We start from the raw sequence: 20,425 nt of genomic DNA on the forward strand, positions 1-20,425 counted from the left end.
TGTTTCTGTGGGCATGGACTATGTTGATTAATTGCAAGATAGAGAAAATAAAAGTCCCACATCGAGTAGTTGTGGTGTTTTCTCTTTACCTTTGGTGATAGTAGAGGAAAAGTGTACTCAAATCAAATGCATTCCATTGAGGCATCTACTGAAATATGGGAAACTTTCTTAAATCCCTTGATTTTTCTGTTTGTTGTAGTATCTTTTCAAGGAAGACTGAGAGTTTTGCCTCTTATGGGAAGTTCCAGAGTTACCTGAATTTCTTATTTTATTTTTTCATATAATACTGTTATAATCCAGGTTGAGTATTTTTGCTGATAAATACTGGATTAGAAGTAAAGGTTTCTCTAGACTTGCATACCTGTCCTTGAATTACTTCATTTTTTAAACTAGACTGGCCAGAAGAGCCAAGTTAATAAAAATTAATGAGCTCTTCTGTGAGCTGCAAGCAGGCAGTTAATTTATTTTTTTTTTTTGTCATTAAATATGAAATTCTGCCCACAGGAGCCAAGAAAATGTATTATAGTCTGCAGCTCATCAGTACAGGTACATAGCTTCAATTCACAATTTACTGTGGCAAAGTTTCCAGCAGTGTGACAGAATTTAACTGTATTTCAACAGTTCTGACATTATTTGTGCTGAAGTTTCAGCTGGGGTTTCACAAATAATTAATGCTGGCAGAAATGACTCCTCCTGCCTTGCCTCTGCTGCTCACTTGGCCTCTCCATCCCAGTTCAGATCCCCAGTGCTTCACCCGGGTTTGTGTAGCCATGCAGTGGTTTGGAGAGGGACACTGCACTTCTCATTCTTGTTGAGCTACTGTAACCTTGATCAGTGTAACTAATCCACCTGCTAATTTAACTAATCCACTGCTGGTGCAGTTCCACAGAGGAGTTTGTGAGCTCCAAGGAGGAGCCAGCATTGGGATGTGGGTGAATTCATGGGGACAGCCTTCCTTCAGTGGTACTGCTGGCTGAGGCTAATGGGAAATGCTGGTGGGATTTCCTTCTGCTGCAGTGAGAGGAATTCACCTCAGGATGATACAGACACAAGCAAGTAATAACACAGTTGGGTCACTGCACAGCTGGACACACAGTGTGTATCCAGAGTGTTTTTACCTAATATACTCTATTTCCCTGGCTGGCATTTGCTATGTCTCACCTTAAATAATAGTAACTTCCATGGGTTACACATACATCGTGGCTTTTCTATTGAATTTCTTATCCTGACATTTTATTGCCTTTTTACTTCATTTGAAATTTTATTCTTCTCCTTTGTGTGATGCCAGCTGCAGTGATTAAGAAAGGTCCTGGTGCTGCTTCACCATATGTAGCTGTTAATGGCTTACTTTAGTGTCTGTGTATTTGGTTATTAGGTAGGTAGCATCATTAAACAAAGTCTGTAGATGTTGTATCTTGGGAATTGGTCTGTGGCATAACAAAATTAGTACACACAGCTAGAATTCATTTAGCTGTTGAGGAACTACAGAGAAAAGAAGCACTTGCTTGTTTTCTCCTTCTGCAGTAATGTTAGTTACTTGAAATGAGCTAATTTACAAGCAGGTAAGCTCAGCAAAGGCAGCTCATCCCCAGCTTCCTACTGTGATTTGTTATTCTAATATGTCTTGGGGTTATTTTTGGGAAGGTGTGACCCTAAACCTATGAACTGTCAACTGTAATATTCTCAGTAATCCTGAAATACAATTTTAGGGTTCTTATTTGTAGCACATGGGAAATGTGGGAGCTTAACATAGAATATTCCTATACAAGTAGGCTTGAACAAGAAGGAAGAGTAGGGAATGGTGCTGTAGTGTAATAGGGAAGAACACAACAGGTTTGCAGTGATGTTTTTGCTAGATGGAATGGAAATTCAGTTCTGTGTGCATCAACACAGCTGTTTTGGCATCACTGAAGCTGATCTGACTTGCTGTGTGTGGGGATCTCCAAACCCTGTCCTGGTTTCACTGCAGCAGGAGGCACCTGGCAGCTGGGTGAAAAGACCAACTCAAAACAAGGTGGGTTTGTTGGGTTCCTTGAAAGAAGAGGACAATTAATGATTCATTCAAGTTTTTGATTAACATTTGGGAAGATTAATGAGTTACATGGTTTTGAGCCTGAGCTGGTAGGATGAGTATATTTGGCTTTCTGTTTTCAGTGATGCTCCAGCTGAGACAAAGATTCTGTGTTGCCTGAGGTGTTTGTCCACTGTGTTTGCAGTAGTGTCAAGATCTCAAGCCTGGATCTCTGGACATGGCCAAAAGCTGTTTATATCCTGTGCCTTCCTTCTCTGCTGGCTCTTGTGCTTCTATAGTGTGGGAATTTTACAACTAAGACATTCTAGTTTTGGTTTGGAGACTTTGGGAAAAGGCCGGGAAGCTCTGCCTGAAGGATCTGGAAAAACAAGCCTTATCCTCAGTCTTGCATTTTCATCACTCAGGTGAACATATTTTCCTGATCTTCATTTTGGTGGGATGGCAGTTGTGCATATGCTGTTTTCAAGCATACAGAACTTTTTTCTTGTTGACTGTCAAAGGGTAATGCTGATGTTATTTTACACAAGCAAGTATATTTCTTTCCTTGAAGAAAAACTTGTGTTGTTACGATGTGCACACTTGAAGCAATGAGGGATCATCTAATTTGTTTTAATGTGTTAAGTTCTTAAGGTTTCAGTGTTTTATCCTCATGTTTATGGAATTTGGAATTCAGTGTTAATCATCAATGTTGGTGTCCATCTTTATTAATTGGGAAGCTGGTACAAAAACCTTGAAAAGGTGACAGTTTTATTGTTAAATTGCAGTGGGTAGGATTGAGCAGTGGTGCAGAGATAAATGCTAATATGTTTGCTTGTTAGTTTTCAATAACTTAGAATGTGGTGAATATTTCCAAGTGACAGGGTCCCAGCTGGACATTTTCTGCAGCAGGTAATTACAGCAGTTGGGTGGCTTAGAAAGTGCTTTGGTGTATATTGACATTCACAGCTTCCCTGGACATCTTATCTGGCTTCTTCAAAGTATTTTCGTCCTGTTGAGCTTCTAGATCTTTCAGTATAGGATGTAAGGAAAACATCTAGACTTCTCCAATCAGCTATCAAAGCAATTTTTATTTTTTATTTTTTTTAGTTAATCCTGTCTAACAGCAAATAAATATACTGCTTTTTCCATGGATTAGCTTCCACTATTTTGTCCTTCTGGTTGCAAGTCCAAGCAGTTTCTTTTAAAGGAAGTTATCTGTCAGCATTAGTATTAAACTATCCATAAAAATGTTAATTTGAACTGAATTTCCAGATCAAACAGAAAATGTAATTAATGTCAGTTAATTAAATTCTTGGTGGAAATGGGAAAATAAGTACACAGAGGCCCAAGACTGCTGCTGTCTCCTTGCTAATAAAGCAGCTAACAAAGCATTTTTAGCAGTACCTGGAGGGGGCAGGTCCTTGGTGAAAATAATTTCGTCAAGGAACAGATTCTGCTCCCTTCTGCTTTATGTCCCAGGTGATGTGGGTTTTTCCCCCTGCTGTTATTTTCTGTAGCATTATTACATGTCAACACAAACCAATAAAAGGAAATAGATGTGCAGGCACATGATTACACACTGTTCTCTCCAGGAGAAGAGCACGACCCCAGTGTCAGGTGTCATGGTCCCTTAACTCTGCACCCCAAGCTGGGGTATAAATCTTGGGACTTGCCACAAGGGCTCCATGTGTGCAAGTGGGCTTTGGTGTAAAATGAGTCTGGGCTGACTGGCCACAGCTCCTGTGAGCAGATTGTGGCCACATGGAGAAGCTCATGGATATTCAGCTTGTGGACTTGGGATACTCTTGTGTGCCTGATACCTTCAACCCAGCAGTGGTGTCCTCTGCTACTACTGGGAGCAGCTTGAGTGCACACTGCACATGGAATTGGTGCTCAGAGCAATAACTCTGCAAGATAGGACTGACCTGTTCCTTTAGACTCGGGGTGTTCTGAAGACCTCAGGGGTTTTGTAGTTTTAAGCCAGGTATCACCCTGATTCACACAGTTGAAACTGTACATCCTTGGGGAGTGAAAACTGCCGTTGATATTTCTCCCTCCCTCCCTTCCCACTGTGCGTGTGCTAGTTGGTTTTGTTGTTTGTTTGGTGTGTTTTTTTTTCTTTGTTTAACAGTAATTGTTTGTCTGGCACTGTTGTGCTTTCTGAACATTATCACAATCTGGATGCTCCACTCCTATGGCACATTAACCATACAGAGTGCTATAGTCTTATGCAGATAATAATGAAATTTAAGTGGAATACTAGGAAAAACAGTCTCTTTATTTCCCTGTGCTTTAATTCATCATTGCAAAATAAGTTTCTGTTAAAGGATCTAAAAATCAATTGTCTTTTTCTTAGCATTCATGTTGTAGTGGCATAAGTGATGTCTGCACCTTCCTTTCCTTGCACCACTGCAGGTACTAGTTCTATCTGAACATGGAGTGTTCAAATGTAGCCTCTCTGCCTATTATTTTTTCAAAAGAAAATAGAAAACTCCTGTAAATTTTGTGGGCAAATCAGATTGCACAAAACTTTCTGCATTTATTGACTGGAAAATATTTTTATTCCCTGGAAACTGAAGAGGAAATTGGTTGTTTTTTCTTTTCCTTATTTTTAGATGAGATGTTTTTCTTTTGGATGTACTTAATATACCAAGCAAGATTAATATGTAAGCATTTGGAGAGGAACATGAGTGTGAACAGGCAAGTTTCACCATATTGCTATGTGCTAACTTTTCCCGCAAAATATTTTGACTACAGGGCACTCTTCAAGCCCTTTTTTGTCTCCACTTAGTCAGAAGTATCTTACAGAGATTAAGGCTGAGTTTCAGGCTTCCTTTTTAGAAATAAATCCTTCAAAGTTTAAATTAATAATTTTGGTTTACTGATTCCTGTCACAGTTAGAATGGAAGTGAAGCTTTTCTTGCTGAACCTCATTTCTGAGTGGGAAATAGCAGGAGTCTGAAGGACATGGTTATAATGCAGTTCACAGGTCTCAAGTGGAATGTGAGAAGTTGCCTTGATCTGAGACTTCCTCTTGCTGATAGAAAAGGAAATACTGTTTGTGCTAATGAAGGGACTTTGTTACCTTGAATATGCTGTGATCTCTCCTAGAGAAATATTTTCTGTTTCATTTAGAGTCACATTGTTTGGATTGGTGGAACAATTCTTCATCTCTTTCAAGTGTTGGGTGTTCCTGGGATGCTTCCAGGGCTCCCCAGTGTGCAATCTGCTGCTGATTTCAGGCATTGCACTTTGCTGTGTGATGTATAAATGGCTGCACCATTGCTCTGTGTCCTAATTTTTTTCCTTCTATAAAGAAAAAACCTGACTAATCCTTTCCTTTTTCTGATGCCAGCTGTACGTTGAAAAGACTTTTAAAATGTTTTGAAAAATTTCTCCATCTATGCTGCAGCTGCATCAAGTCTTGAAGCCACCATGTCACATCACTGGGTAAAAGAAAATGTTGTGTTCACAGACTGTAGTGTGGATCACACATTGCACAAATCAAAGATACGGTTTTGTCAATTCTGTGCCGTGAATTAGTACTCTGGCTAGGTTTTGAAATACGTGGGATGAATGCTAGTCTGGAGCTTGCCAAATCTATAGATGAAAAAGAAAATAAGCTACACAGACTCCAATTCCCACTACTATTTAGTTTATAGGCATTGGAATGACCTTCTAATCTGTGCAGTGATAACTGCCTGTTTTACATAATGTGTAAAGCTTTGCAGAGGAGTATTTGTAGTGATGGAACATGTATTAAAAATCATTGTCTGGCAACTAATAAGAATGTAAAGCCATTCTATAAATAGTGCAGATAAGCTCTAAAAGGAGGAAAGAGCAAATATACTTAGGCAAATCAAAAGACAGCTGGGCTGGGCATTTAACATAACAGTGGCTCATGAACTGTGTCCATGCTAGCAGGGAGTGAGGCACTGCAGGCAGAGATGGACAGAGGAAAGCTGGGAGATCAGCATTCCTCTGTATTTCAGCAGTTTTTTCCAGGCTAGATCAAACCTTGGGTAGAACATAACTTGGAGGTAGGAGTGCATCTCCCAGATAGTTGAACCTGGAAGGAATCCAGCTTTGCATACTTCCAAATCTCTTCCCAGCACAAAGTGGAGAGCAGTAAATAGAGATGATGTGGAGCTTTGCTCCAAAGTGCTCTTCCAGTTTAGACTAAAGTGTTATTTATAGAATTGTGTGGAACATCAGTAGTCTTTTATCCCAGATTTATGATCTTGGCATTGGATAGAATAGCCTAATGAGGCTTTTCTTGGAAATAAATGGAATTTCTGGTAGGCTTGATATTTCAGGGGCAGAGGGGGATCGAGAGATAATGCACTAAAGCATTGAAGACTGACATTTATAACTTGGGTTTTTATATGCTCTGCATCTTGAGATTAAGTGTTAACTTAATGGCAGAGTTTCTGTTTGGCCACTGTGCTGGGTTTCCTGGCAATGTTTTGGTTGCTGGGGCTGCAGAGGGTGGCCAGGGTCTGCCCCTGGGTTGGACACAGCCAGACAGAGCTTGCTCCAAAACAGGCCCATCCTGGGCCAAAGCTGAGCTCACCAGCGAAGCTGGTGACACCTCTGAGATAAGATAGTAAAGATACGGTAAAATCCACAGTGCAGCAGTTGTGAGAGAGGAGAGAGATAAAAATGTAGTGGGAATTAACTCTGCAGACTCCAAGGCCAGGGGAGGAGCAGGAGGATGTGTTTAAGCACCAGAGCAGGGAGTCATTGGCAGCTCTGGAGAAGGCCATGGTGAAGCAGCTGTGTCCCTGCAGCCCGTGGAGGTCCGTGGAGGGAGCAGAGATCCACCTGCAGCTCCTGGAGAGCTCGTGCTGAAGCAGGCTCCTGGCACAAACTATGGCCCTGGAGCAGGAGCCCACACCAGGAGCAGGTTTTCTGGCAGGAACAGCGGCTTGTGGGAAAGGCCCCTGCTGGAGCAGTTTGTGAAGGACTGTATCCCTGTGGAGGGACCCCGTGCTGGAACATGGGAAGAGTATCAGGATTAAGGACCAGCAAAACCCAAGTGTTATGGGCTGACCTATACTATTTTTAATTGCCAGTAAATTAGTTTTCCCAAGCCAAGTAGGTTTTTCTCATGAGTGTAATTGGTGAGTGACCTCCCTGTTTATCTTGATCCATGAGCTTTTTCTTTTCATCTCCCCCAGTTAAGTAGGAGGAGAGAGAGCAGGTCATTGGGCCCTGGCAGCCAGCCAAGGGTTAACCCACTACAGCAATGCTGAGGATGTGGACAAGCTTAAACTTTGCAGGCCTCTGCTCCTGTGAGTTCTCCCCAGTCCAGGTTCCCTGGAGCTGCCAGTGATGGCACCATGAGCAAATTCAGCAGCTGGGCTTTTCTGTCGTGGGTTGCAGTGCACTCACATGATCCTGTTTACCAGCTCTGCCCAGAGCAGTAACTTCAGCAGACTGGGAGACAAAGAGCAGTGATGTGGTCAACAAGCACTGTAAATCCAGGACTGGATGTCTGAATGATGTCCTCCTGTCTTTGCCTTTCTGCTCTCCTGAGGTGCTCCTAGGAAAAATTTGTTTGTTTAAAAAAAAAAAAAAGGTAGTTAATAAGCTTTGTAGCATTTTCAACTGCTGGTGTGTAGCAATTAGTTTTGAAACAGTATTAACTGGTATGCCAATGGAAGTTTTGGAGCAATTTTGGCTAGTAAGTGTTAGAAATTCTAAAGTCATTGCTTCTATTAGGAATTGTCAACGAATTATCCCTTGCATATATAATATATGATATCATTTCATGATATGAGGAGTTTGGAGAAGAGATAAACAAATTAAGGCTAATGAGAATGCACTTGAATATGAGGTGGCTGCAGGTGGACAAGGGGACACAAAATTTATTTGATATATCTGAATCATTCCTGCTGCTGTTGAATTGCTGTTTAATAGTTTCGTCTGGGCTTTGTTTATTTGACTAAGCTGTTTTGGCCATTTCTGTTTCTTTTTTCATTTAAAACAATTTCTCTGTGGTATTTTTTATTTTTTTCCTCTCAAACCTATTTTTACCTACCTTTTATCTGTCATGCAGCTTTCATCAGTTGAGTTCATAGATTTCTGATTAGTGGTAAAAACTTTGTTTCCAATTAAAAACTAAAGAGAAACCAACTTAGAGCTTCTTATTTGGGAATAATTTATTTTAATACAAAGACATTACAAAAGGGCTCTAACATGAAAACTATTGCAGTTCTTTTATAATTTTAAATTATTTTTTCCTCCACAATTAAAAAACCTGCAGATGAGCTTGTTTCCTAAGCATTCTTTTTCATTCTGATCCAAATGTGAAAAGTCCTTCAATTAAAATTTGGGCTAAATCCTTCAGTCCTATGTGAAAGTCTGTAAATATTTGGTACTCTATTTATTTGAGCTAAGAAGCTTGAACTTCAAATGCTGATGGCTGAATGATGTCTCAGGGAACTGTCTGGTATTGGACCAGTAATGACACACCAGTTTCACTGAGGAGTAGTTACCTCTGAGCTGTAAGAATAAGAAATTTGCCTTGCTTGCCCTGAAGTGGCCACAAAGCAGATGTATCTGACAGTCACATCATTTCAGTGGCTTATAAATATGGCAGTTCCCTGTGCCATATCCTTATATCCTTAAAACTTGGAGCTACAGAAAAGGTGACTATAAAGTTTTTTAAAAATAAGCTAATTTATACCATGTTTGTATTCTTTTTGTGCTGGTAAGTCTCAGTTGTGTGTTGGAGAAAACTTTTTCAAAGTTACTTACTGTTCATAGACTCTGCATACTAACTTGTGCCATAGGCTATTCTTCAATTTTTTTCTTTCTTCTTCATCTTATTAAGAATGTGCAGTTGTTTTGCATCCATATTTTGCTTCCATAAGTTTTCCTTTAGGCTTTTTCTACTTTTTTTTTCTTTCATTTCAGCATTGCCTGTGTAAGCAGAGAGCTACCACATAGTGCTGATGTAATATACAGGTGTGAAGGAGGAAAACAGGTGCAAGGTGGTGGGAAGATTGGTACTCAGATTTGCTGGAATGTTGTAACCTCATACCCCTTACTGATGATGACTTCATGCTTTAACTTGACAGCTGATTCCATTCTAGCAATTTGGTACATCATCCTCTTAAAATGTCATTCCTTAGCTAAAACATCACACTTCTCTCCCCCGCTGCTTTCTGTATCCTCTTTTCTTATTGTTTGCATTTGTACTGTCATTAGGTGTGGCTTCTGAATTCTCACCACTCTGCTTCTCAAGTCTCAGATGGTGCTGCATTACCAGGAACAGTGACACAGGTCACTGCCTCGCTGTGGGCTGTGTCAGGGTGAAGGCTGCAGTGTCCAAGCTGAGCAGCAGTGCTTGGGCTGCACTTCCATCAGCCCTGGAGCTCTGGGTGCTGCAGCCTTCACCTGCATCCACAGCATCGCAGTAGATTTGGACCTCTCAGAGAGGACGAGAGCCTCTCATTGCATTCCCACCAAAGGTTTTTGATTTAGTAAAGCCTGACTAGCTGAGTTTCAAATCCATGTATTTGTCTTGTGCCTTTGCTTAAAATCCTGTCTGTTTAACTGAAAAAAATTGACTGAGTCTTTGTTGGAGCTGGTGATTCAGTGAAACACCACTCGGGCTCAGTAGCACCTGAAGAATAATGGCTGTTTGTGATACTGTTTTAATTGAGAGAGAACTTCCCCAGGGTGTACAGCTGACTCATTTTTCACAGAAACCTGTCATCAATGTGTCTGAGGTGGCCTGACTGTTCCTCTGGGATTAAGCAGCCTCTTGTACCTCAGGTACAAAGTACTCTCTGATGCTTTTGTTTTTCTACATTTATAGCACATGATATCACAATAATGTCAACCACTGGTTCCTGTTGTCAACGCTTAGGTTTTGTGTGCTCTTCCAAAACAGTGGGTGGTGGCAAATAGAGTATGTGTGAGTAATTTTATAGTGCTTCATAGTTACACCCCTGGATTTTTCTCTGCCAAGCAATAAAGTGAGCTGGAGAAGGAGAAAGTGTGGAAATTCTGCTCACTATTTAAGCAGAGTAAGGTTTATACTGATGACTAATGCACCCTAAAAGCTGTTCTCTTTAGTGTGGATTATAGTAAAACAAAGTTGAAAATTATATTTCTTTTTTTTCCCCAGCCTTGAGAGACTGACTTGTTTGTAAATTCTTTTAAGAACTTGCTGTCACAACAAGAAGTTTGTTGTTAAATTGAATGGTTTCAGAAAACTCTAAAAACAGCAGAAATATTTGGTGGTTTTCATTCACTTTCAGACTTGTGTGATAGATGGCAACTGTCCATCTGCTGAAGAGGGAAGAGTTGATGAAAGGCTGTTGGATTTTCATCCAGTTTGAAGCCCTTGCAGTGATAGTTCCTTATCCTTCCAAAATGTAGTAATTGAAGGAATGTTCATCCTCTTTGTTTGCCATCCTATTGCTAGACCTTTCAGGAATATGTGTACAGAGATGGTTTTGGTTTGCTGCATTACAGTTCCTTGCTTCAAGAAAAGGCTTTGGCTTTGGTTGTAGTAACATCAGAAATGCAAAGCTGTCATTTTATCATGTACTGAAGAAATGTTTTCAGTGGTAAGAGGGAGCCACAATTCATAACCAAAATACATTTTTCCTTTGCAAGTAATTTTGGGTTTAACTTCGCTGATGAAAATTTCACTGAATTTGCAGAATTTCCATGTGAGGTCAACAGTTTTCAAAATGAGTGTTGCCTCTCCCTCATGGGAAGGTTTCCTGCCTGACCACTGTGTCTACCTTTCCAAGAGACAAAAAGGATTTAAAGGCCATATAGGCTCGTGTAGAGCTTTGACCTCTAAGTTTTCTGTCTGCAGCTGGTTTTAGTTAGAGCTCAAAGCTGTTGTCTTGTAGAGGTTGGTTGTTTGGTTCATGCCTGGGTAACCAGTCAGCCCTGTTGCTCCTGGTCCATCTGAGCTGCACAAATGAGAACTTGAACCCTCCCCAAAGTGCTGAATATCTTAATTGCATGTCTACAGGCAAGCAGACAGTGGGTGGATGTGTGTTTAAATCCCAGCTGGTGCTGTTCCTCCTTCTCTCTGGTGGAGAGAGCAGCTCATGTCTGCCCTAGGGGAGGGTTCTGCTTTTCCCAGGGAACAGGGTCCTGTTTGCCAGGTGCAGCTCCACAGGCTCAACCAGGCTCAGCTCTTCCTGTGGATTTTGATTCTGAATATGAAATTCACAGAGGTTGAGAGGGATCTATTGGGAGTGAAATAGGTTATATGAGCTGGACTGAAATCCATGAAAGGCTTTATTTGTGTATTGTCCTGGAGCTAATGTTGATAAACTGGAATAGGGATTTCCAAAGCACTCCATCAGTGTTTGTATCAGATGAAGTAGGCTTTCTCAGTTCAGTGAGTTTAAAACTGCTTTTTTAAATTTCAGGTAATTTTCTGCTGAGATATGAGAATCTGTGACAAGTAGATTTTTCTGGGTTATGGGTGGTTTTCTTTGGTTTGGCTTTTTTCTCTAACAGAGTGTAGTGTTTTTAAAGCAGATCATCATTAGTAGGTTCAGTGCATTATTGACTTCAGCATAAACAAATGGATTTTTTTCTTGATGGCCATGTATAAGGCTTAGACTAGAGTTAACATCATGTTTGTTTTGCAGTAGGAACTTGTTAAGGTGTTCACAGCATGTGTTTGTAGTTCATTTTGCATGAGTATTGAAATAAAAGTACTGATTTTGGGAGTAGTATTGAAGACTTCATGGTGGGTTTGTGTTACTGAAGTACCTCAGTGCTTATCTTGTTCTAAGCCAATAAAAAGAAAGTGTTACTGATATGCCTGCCTGTTAATGCACTTATTATTAAAGTTATTGTTTCTGTGTGACAGCAGTATAAATTAATAATTATCATCTTACATCAACACTGGATATTTGTAAAATGTTTTCAGAATATCCAAAGAATGAGCCAAATGCTGCCTCTTGCTGTGATCTCTTACTGAAGGAGATTTATAACCTCTTTGGAAAATTCTGTTCTGATCCTGAATTGTCTTTTACAATCAAAGATTGAGACAAATGCCTTTTCATTTTCTTTTTGTGGTCTTTTTCTACTACAGCTTTGTGCCTGCCTCTCAGCAGTGCTGACATCTCAGTGTTGTCTGTACTTAACTGGAGTAAAAAATTGGGGAAAAAGACCGAGACCTTCTTTGGCACACACTCCTAAGTTTTAGGGATTGATTACCTCTAAAATCTAATTTGGTGCTTCCTCTAGCAAAAAAAAAAAAAAAAAAAAAGGAGATGGATGTAACGTAGGCAGAAGGTTTTTCTTACTGGTACAGTGTTCTCTAGGAAGTTTGTGATCTTTTTTCTTCCCCCTTTCTCCTCACCTGTTTTATCTGAACTCTGAGATGTTCTATATTGACAAAGGTTTTAGCTGATGCAAACAGATTCATCCTGGTATTGCTAATTAGCAGTATGAATGCAGCCTGACTGTGATTCGGTGGGTATGGCACTGGGATTTATTGCAGCTGCTCTGCTGGGTTTTCCCTCAGCTGGGGGCTGGGACCAGGCACCCAGGACAGCCTTGGAGGCCTTAATTCCTGTTTTGTATGGGAAATGCCATGGCTATTTACTTTGTTTTGTTTACTAGTCCTCAGTCAGTGAAACTGAAAACAACAGAACCTTCTTGTCTGCCACTAACTTCCTTTTCTCATAGCAAAGATGAAGAAACTTCCTCCGTTTCTGCTGCCATTTGACAAACTTGTTAACCTTTCAGCTGGTTGTCTCTTACTCCTCCAGCCTTTCCTATAACCACTTCATAATCATAAAAACATGGATCTACTGCTGCCTGACACTTAAAATGATTTCACATGTTCAGAGGGGATTTCAATATTTCTTCCCCTCTCTTAAATGTCATTTTAATTTTTAAGTTAATGACAGATATTGTAAGCAGCCAGTTATTCAGCTTCATGCTGTGCAGACATGACTGATACAAGAGGGCAGGTATCTAAATTTGCCTTGATGTCTTCCAGTGGACTTACTCAAACTTATCACAGAGCCACAAAGAGAAGGTTTAGTGTCATATGAGCTTCTTGGTGCCGTTCAGACTTTTCAGAGGATTCCCTTAGAGGATCCTATTTGTACTTAAGGTATTATTACTGCAGTTAAAATGTTTATCTGCTCAAAGATGAATAGCTCAGAGACACAGTTATTGAAGAAAGCTGTTCAGCTACGGTGAACTGAGCTCTAGTGTGTCACTCAGTTTTTTGGGTTTTTTTGGTGAAATGCTCTAAGTATGTTGGGATTATATTTAAAGTTAAACAGAAGGGCCTTGCTCACTGTTAAAACCTTTGCTCACAGAAGCTCCTCTCACTGTTACTGTGCTTTTTGGTGGTTCCTTCCCGTGTGTCCCAGTGGTAGATGGAGGGATGCCTGAGATCCACACTCTGTGGTATGGATCACAGCAGTCTTGTCTAGCAGCCTGCAGTAACTGGAATAACTCGTGTAATGTTGCTGGAATAAAGCAAGAAATGCTTTTCATCCTGCCACAACTTTCACAATCTTTATTTAAGATTTTATTTTCCTCTTGTGTATTGGGCTGAAACTGAATTTAAAGCTTGAAAATGAATGCCAAGGCCTCCCCTTGCTGTGTCCACACGGGCAGAGCAGCAGCTCAGCCCCTGGATGCTCAAGTTCAGGGGTGAGCAGAGGCTGCAGGGAGGTTTTCTCACACTTTTGGGCAAGGACTCGTCTCTTGTGCTTCACATTATCTCTTCCAGGAGAAGGCAGAAAAGTCAAAGGCTGTAGTAGTACATGTGCAGCTGGGCAGTAAAATCAGTGATTTCAGGGGATTGCTCATCTGTTGCTTGTTTGTGAACGCTTTCTTTTCCAAAGTCTCATGTGGGGCCAGCGAGGTTTGGGCCGTGCCAGCTGAGCTGAACAGCAGCTCGGTGCCAGCCCTGGGGCTGTGGGCACTGGGCAGGTCTGGGGAGCTGCTGCTGCTGTGTCCCCTTGGGGCTCTTCAGGTTCTGCTCCTGCCACCTTCAGTCATAGCCGGTGTTTTCCTGAGCTGGCTTGGAGCTCTTTGGTCTTGTTAAGTGGCAGAATAGCATGTATTACAAAAACAAACCCTCCTTTTCTTCCTGTTGTAATCAGTTAAATCGGCTGTGTAATTAAATGATGAGCTGGACTGTGGGTATGGCAGTGTATTCACAGCTCGTTTGTGTAGAAGAACAATTCTTATTTGAGCCAGTATGACACCAATATCGATGAAATTTTGTAACTAGAGATATGTTGCAGCTTCTCTAGCCCTACAGAAGAAATAACCCAGCTTCCTCAAAAATTAGGGACCGCCCTCTTTTTAAAAAACTTCATCCAGAGTCTGTATGAGTGTTGTCTTGGTGATGTTTTAAACTGGGAATAGACTTCACATCATTAACACTGAATTTTAAAATATAATTATTGTTTGCTTCATTAATTCTGACTAATGCAGAGAGAAAAATGATTAATCAGGAGACAACATAATTAGTGCAGTGTGGCAACTGACTACTTAAATATAAGTCTGTTAACGTGGGAAGCATAGCTCTTGTTATGAAATGTTCTACTTTGTGTCAGAATTGAAAATATTAGAACCGTTTTACTCTTTAAATTGATATAGTAAATTGCAGTGCTGTGAAAACATTCATATTCTACCACTAATTATGATGTTCAAAACAGGAAATCTGAAATTATGTCGGAAATAATGTCAGCATTTCAGAGATTTTTTAAAATGTTATTTTGATGTATGTTGCTGGGGAGAAAATGTTTTTATATGTCATCCTGATATATAGCATTGGGAAAGCAAAGAAGAAATTTATTGCAGAGAACTGCTATGTTCAGTCTTGCTGAAAGATGGTTTTGCTTATGTCTTTAGTAGCCTGCCATACTTAAAAGAAGTATGAGCAGCATCATTGTACAGAAGGGATATTTTAGTTCTCAAAAGCCTCTGGGAACTGCAGGCATAATATACTTTTAAAGTACAAGGAATTAAAAAAAAAAAGGCATTTTCAACTTAATTTGTTTATAAAATCATAACCAGTTCCTGAAAAGCCACTGGCATAAAAGGATGCCTTGACTTATATTATTAGGTTGAGGTTAAAATTCCTGAAATATTTCTGCTTTTCATCTGTCAATAGTGCTTCTGAGGTCAAGTGTCTGATCTTACCATATAATGCAGCAGATGATTTGCAGCATATTTTATTAAGACATAATTGTAAAGGCTAGGACTAGTGCTGGGAAAGGTCAGGGATTTCAGGGGGAGTGTGGGAGTAATACTCAGGAGCCGTAGATGAAACAGATTCTGTGTTACAGTGGGATCAGTTCTAGCCACAGCAGGAGTTCTAAGCAATGTAATCTCTCCGTGGAAGACCATAAAATGATTTGCAGTAGGGAAAACCTCCTTGTTTTTCCATGAAGGCAGTGTCTCTGCTGTTCCGTGGCTGCTGGGTTAGAACATGTCACCCACCAGGCTCGCTGTGTCCCCTGGAGCCCGGGATGCAGATCTGCCCCCACGGCCGCTGCAGCAGCGCTCACTGGAGCACTGAGCTCAGCAGTGCTTGCATCTCCTGACAAACGTGTGAATGAGTGACCACTTCTGTGTGGCCACCATGCTGCTCTTCCATGGCACTGAGGAAGGAGAAAAATGGTAATGAAAAGGCCAGATACCAGCTACACCCTTGGGAAGAGAACAAAGGATGACTTAAGCTTAGACATAAGACATTAGCTAGTTGTGGCGCAAGTCAGACCAGTCTTTGCATACTGGCAAGCCCCAAATTATACCCAGCCTGAGTTTTTACATTGAAGTCTATTAAGAGCTGCCATAAATATTCCAGGTTGTGTTGACAGAGGTTTGGGCAGGAGGGTGGGTTGTGCATTGGTTTTGTTCTATTTTTCTTTCAAGAAAGGAGCATTGTTCAAAATTGGGCTTACTCTTTTCAGTATAGCTTGTTGAAAATTGGCAATTATGGTTTCTTCTGGCTTTGCAACTGATTATGTTAACCTTCAGCAGATTAATTGTCTTCTGGCTCACGACTGCACACAACACTTTGTGAAATGGAATTACAGTAGAGCCCTGCCAGATCTTGTCACTCTACTTTGTAACCCTTGTGGGAACTTTCATAAGGCTCAGTAGTGAGGTGATGACATGAGCATTCCAATTGCAGATTCCAGCTGGTTAGGTGTAGGTACTGCTGATGGAGTGATCTAATTTTAAGGTGTAGTTATTTACATGAAACACACAGAAGAACAAATTACAAATTAAGACTAATTAAATGGCCAAGTTATATTTTATTAGAGTATATTCTTTTTCTGTTTATTTCTGTTTTATTCTGAGTTTTGTGCTTTTATTGCTGCATTAACTTAAAGTTTTTGTAAAGCTGTGTTATTAAAAATAAAATGATAGGCATACTGCAGTAATTTATTAATATTGATGGTATTTCTGTGAGCCCTTTAGTCCATTGTTGCTTAAAAGCAAGATGGAGTATTTGATTGAAATTCTATGCGATACATCGAGTTCTAAATTCTCATTTCATGTCTTGACACAGGCTTCCTCTGTGGAATACTGCTTAGCAGAGCTGCCTTGATTTCCCTGCTCTTGCTTTGAGTCCTTTGGAGATCACTTTAAAATTGATTTGAGAGGGTTTTTAGTAGCAGTTAATTCTGTGACCATTTTCCATTGGTGAATGTGCAGTGTTTCATAGGGGATGTTGCAAAACTGCAAGAGTTCTACCACAGTGAAACTTAATTTTTCAATGAGATGAGAGTTCAGTCATGTTTCTTCAGGGAAGTTAAATCTTTACTTTCATATTTTTCACTCATTACTCCTCATGCTGTAAAACTACAGCAGTGTCTACTCTGAATGCTGATTATTAAGAGTGTATGTGTTTGCTGTTGCAATGGACTTTTTTTTTTTAGTGCAGAGCATAATGAATATATTGATTTTTCCAAAGAGTTTTACTCTATCTTTTAGCTTTTTTCCTTTTCTTTGGAATAGAGAGAAATTTCAGTTATTCCAAAATCTTACCTTTTCTGTGTGTAAGTCTACTTGAAAAACACCCACAAAATCAGACATGCTAAATTTGAGAGACATAAGAGAAGTATCAGTATAGGTATTTCCAGTATAGCTATAGTGTGTATATATATATGTGTGTGTGTATGTGTGTCAGTAATATGGCTTATTTCTGTCTGGGATTAATGTGTGGTAGAAGAGCAGCAGTGATGTTAAAAAGCAAATTGTTTTCGTGGTGAAGGGATGAGAGAGTTAACCTGGGACAAATGCTTGTGTTCATTGCGTGTGACTTCTTGTCATCCTCATCACAAATATGCTCACAGATAAGGAAACAGAAAGTAGCTGGTTTCAGTTCAGTAGTTCTGTTATGAGCAAAGTGGAAGATTATTTCTGTGGAGCAAGAGGATTGCTGTTGTGTCAGCAGTAAGAAAATGCTGCTTTTGAGGGAAATGTGCCTGGTAGTGGACATGGCACTGGCTTAGTCCGAACTCCTACTGCTTCCAGAGACTAAACTGTTGACACCTGGGCTTGGGTGGGCTCCACCAGCAGTAATCAGTGGTAAAGACAAAGGAGCTGCTGCTCATTTCCAGGCTCGGTGCTCTGCCACACGATACGGGGAGGAAGGTTAAAACAATTGAAGGAACTGTTCTTTTTTCAGTCTCTGGGGAAAAAAGAATAGTCCAACACACTCGATCAGATCTCCTGTTCCTGGCATTTTAACACTTCTCTGAGTGCAAGAAAACCACAAAAGGGTTGAGGCTGGAAGAGACCTCTGGAGTTATCTGGTCCAACCTTGCGCTCAAGCAGGGCTGTGCAGAGCTGGTTGCCCAGGACCACATCCAGACATCTCATGAATATCTCCAAGGATGGAGAGAGATTCCACAGCCTCCCTGGGTAACCTGTGCCAGTGCCACTGATCATCTTTCAGCTGGCTTCACAGAGTGTCTGGTAGTGTGTGTGCTCTGACTTCCTTAGGTTAGGGTATGGAATTGGCTGATTCCTGGCTGCAGGCATCACATAGTAGCAGAATGTCACTGTGACAGAGCGTGTGTGGGGGCTAAAGTCTGTGCAGGAGAATGGCTTTGTGTGTTTGGCCTGTGATATTTGGTACAGAGATCTGTTTTCCAGGTTTTACTCCTGAATTTTTATACTTTTATCGACAAAAATGTTGTTTTCAACTTCTGAGGTCCTAGGTGTTTCAAGTTCCCACGATATCTTGAGCAAAAGAATTTTGATCAGAAAATATGTGAAATCTCCATCCTTTAAGTAGGGAATTCCAGTTACAGAAATCCAAACTGTATTTTTAGAGTTAGCTAATTTTGTGGTTTCTTAGGTAATAAGCCAGAATGAGGGTACCTCAAGCCCCATTTCAAGTAAGTCCTTTCAGTAAAACTCTTTCCCTGTACTTGGAAAACACGAGTAAGAATTCTTGCCCAAGAGTACAACAGTGATGTGTTACAGGAGCCCTGGCCTCTGAGGCTGTTTGTTCAAATCCTTTTGTTTATTATGAGCTGGAATGCAGGGCTGTGGGCTGGGCTGGAGAACACCAGCGTGGTGCCTTTGTGACACTTGGCATTAACAAATGGCATCTTTGTTCCAGCCTCTGCAGCTCCTGGAGCTGTAGAGGGGCTGTGTCTGGAAAAAGGAGCACGTGTCAAGTGGCTCAGTTGTGTGGAGCAAATGCAGCAAGTGGAGGAGGAGAACTTTTCCCCCGGTCATTTTTGATAAACTGATTTAGAATATGGTCTAGAAGCAAACAGATTTACTTCATGAAGACTAAAACAGAGCTCTACAAGGACTGGGAAGAAAATGACAGTCTAAAGACTGGTAAAGTGTTGTGTAAAATGTTATATACTGGTCTTCAATTGTTTACATTATGCTGTTATTATCTCTCATTTCAAATTAGTGATAACTGATTTTTAAATAATAATATTTAAGGAATATAATTATGTTTAATGGTGGAAGAAATGTAGCTCAGCTTCTGGAAATACATATTTCAGAGAAAGTGTTGCTATGCAAAAGAGATTGTTTTTCTAACTAACTAGTTCATTTTAGGTTAAAAGCTCTTCTCTGTTTTAGAAATTCTCTTTGCGTGAGGAGAAAGTATAATAAATGATGCTTAATCCCTTTTGTTCAGAGCAGCTTTTAGATTTGGTGTGCAGGTATTTACCAAGATTCTTCCTTTTGAACATGGTGTACCCACAGCAAAATACTATTAAGTGTACGTCATGGCTTTTATTTTGTTGTTTATGGGAATGAACTGGAAGGAAAATAAACAGCCTGAGTATTTAAAGGACTTTCTGCTATGACCAGAGAGTTTGTTTATTGCTCTGATATGCGCTTTGAATGTGTAGATGCATAGCAGCTGGTGGTGGTGCCTGCAGACAGGAATTTGTGCCAGTGCAGCTCTTTGAGCAGTGGGATGTGTAATGTGCAAGCCAGCAAGAATTTTAGTAAAGTAATGGGAAACAAATTAACGTTTTCAGTTCTTTTGGGGTTTTCAGAGTGCTCTGCAGTTGGAGAGACGATGGTGGGCTAAAGGACAAAAAAGGAAGAAATCGCTTTTCAGAATTTGGGATAAGGTTACACAGGATGCTTTTGGTACATTGAGCCCCATGGAAAGAGGCATCACTGCTGAGGGTGCTGGTCCACAGTGGGTGAGCCTGAGCCAGTGTGTGCCCAGGAAGGCCAGTGGCATCCTGGCCTGTGCCAGCAGTGGTGTGGCCAACAGGACCAGGGCTGTGATTGTCCCCCTGTACTCAGCACTGATGAGGCCACACCTCGAATCCTGGGGTCAGCTTTGGCCCCCTTGTGCCCTTGTGACAAGAAGGACACTGAGGTGCTGGAGCCTGTCTGGAGAAGGGAGTGGAGCTGGGATAGGGTTCTGGAGCACAGGTCCTATGAAGAATGACTGAGGGAGCTGGGGGGTGTTTGTCCTGGAGAAAAGGAGGCTCAAGGCAGAAACTTTCTGCTCTCTACAACTCCCTACCAGGAGAGTAGCCAGGTGAGGGCAGGGCTCTTCTTGCAGTAACAAATGACAGAATGAGATGAAACGAGTTCAAGATGCATTGAGGTGGTTTAGATTGGATAGCAGGAAAAATTTTGTTCCCAAAAGGGTCCTCAAGCACTGGAAACAGGTTGCCTAGGGAAGTGGTGGAGTCACCATCCCTTGAGGTATTTGAAGCATTTGGTGCTTGGGGGGCATGGTTTAATGGTGGGCTTGGCAGTGATGGGTTACTGGTTGGACTCAATGATCTTAAAAGTCTTTTCCAACCTAAACGAATCTGTGATTCTTCTTAAATTTATGGCACATCTGTAAGAGGCAGTTTATTATACTGCTGCTGATGCATGAGGACTACAATGCACCTTGTGCCTACTACTCCTTCAGTGTAAGGAACTCAT

At 40.8% G+C, this 20,425-nt stretch overlaps 1 protein-coding gene across 3 annotated transcripts in view; it reads left to right on the forward strand.

The window, feature by feature from the left end:
* The window catches only part of USP6NL (USP6 N-terminal like), a 111,697-nt gene that overhangs the window by 26,592 nt on the left and 64,680 nt on the right, over window positions 1-20,425 (forward strand). For 2 of the 3 annotated variants that reach the window (XM_041413428.1, XM_041413426.1), the window contains exon 1: window positions 18,715-18,850. The exons of the other annotated variant lie outside the window; for it this stretch is intronic. In XM_041413428.1, coding sequence (XP_041269362.1) covers window positions 18,793-18,850 — 58 coding nt within the window. In that variant the 5' untranslated portion in view covers window positions 18,715-18,792. Of the gene's footprint in view, window positions 1-18,714; window positions 18,851-20,425 lie in introns of those variants that run through there. 3 annotated transcript variants of the gene reach the window in all.

The sequence above is a fragment of the Onychostruthus taczanowskii genome, unplaced genomic scaffold (assembly GCF_017590055.1).
Source record: "Onychostruthus taczanowskii isolate IOZ18803 unplaced genomic scaffold, ASM1759005v1 scaffold41, whole genome shotgun sequence".
Lineage (NCBI taxonomy): Eukaryota > Metazoa > Chordata > Aves > Passeriformes > Passeridae > Onychostruthus > Onychostruthus taczanowskii.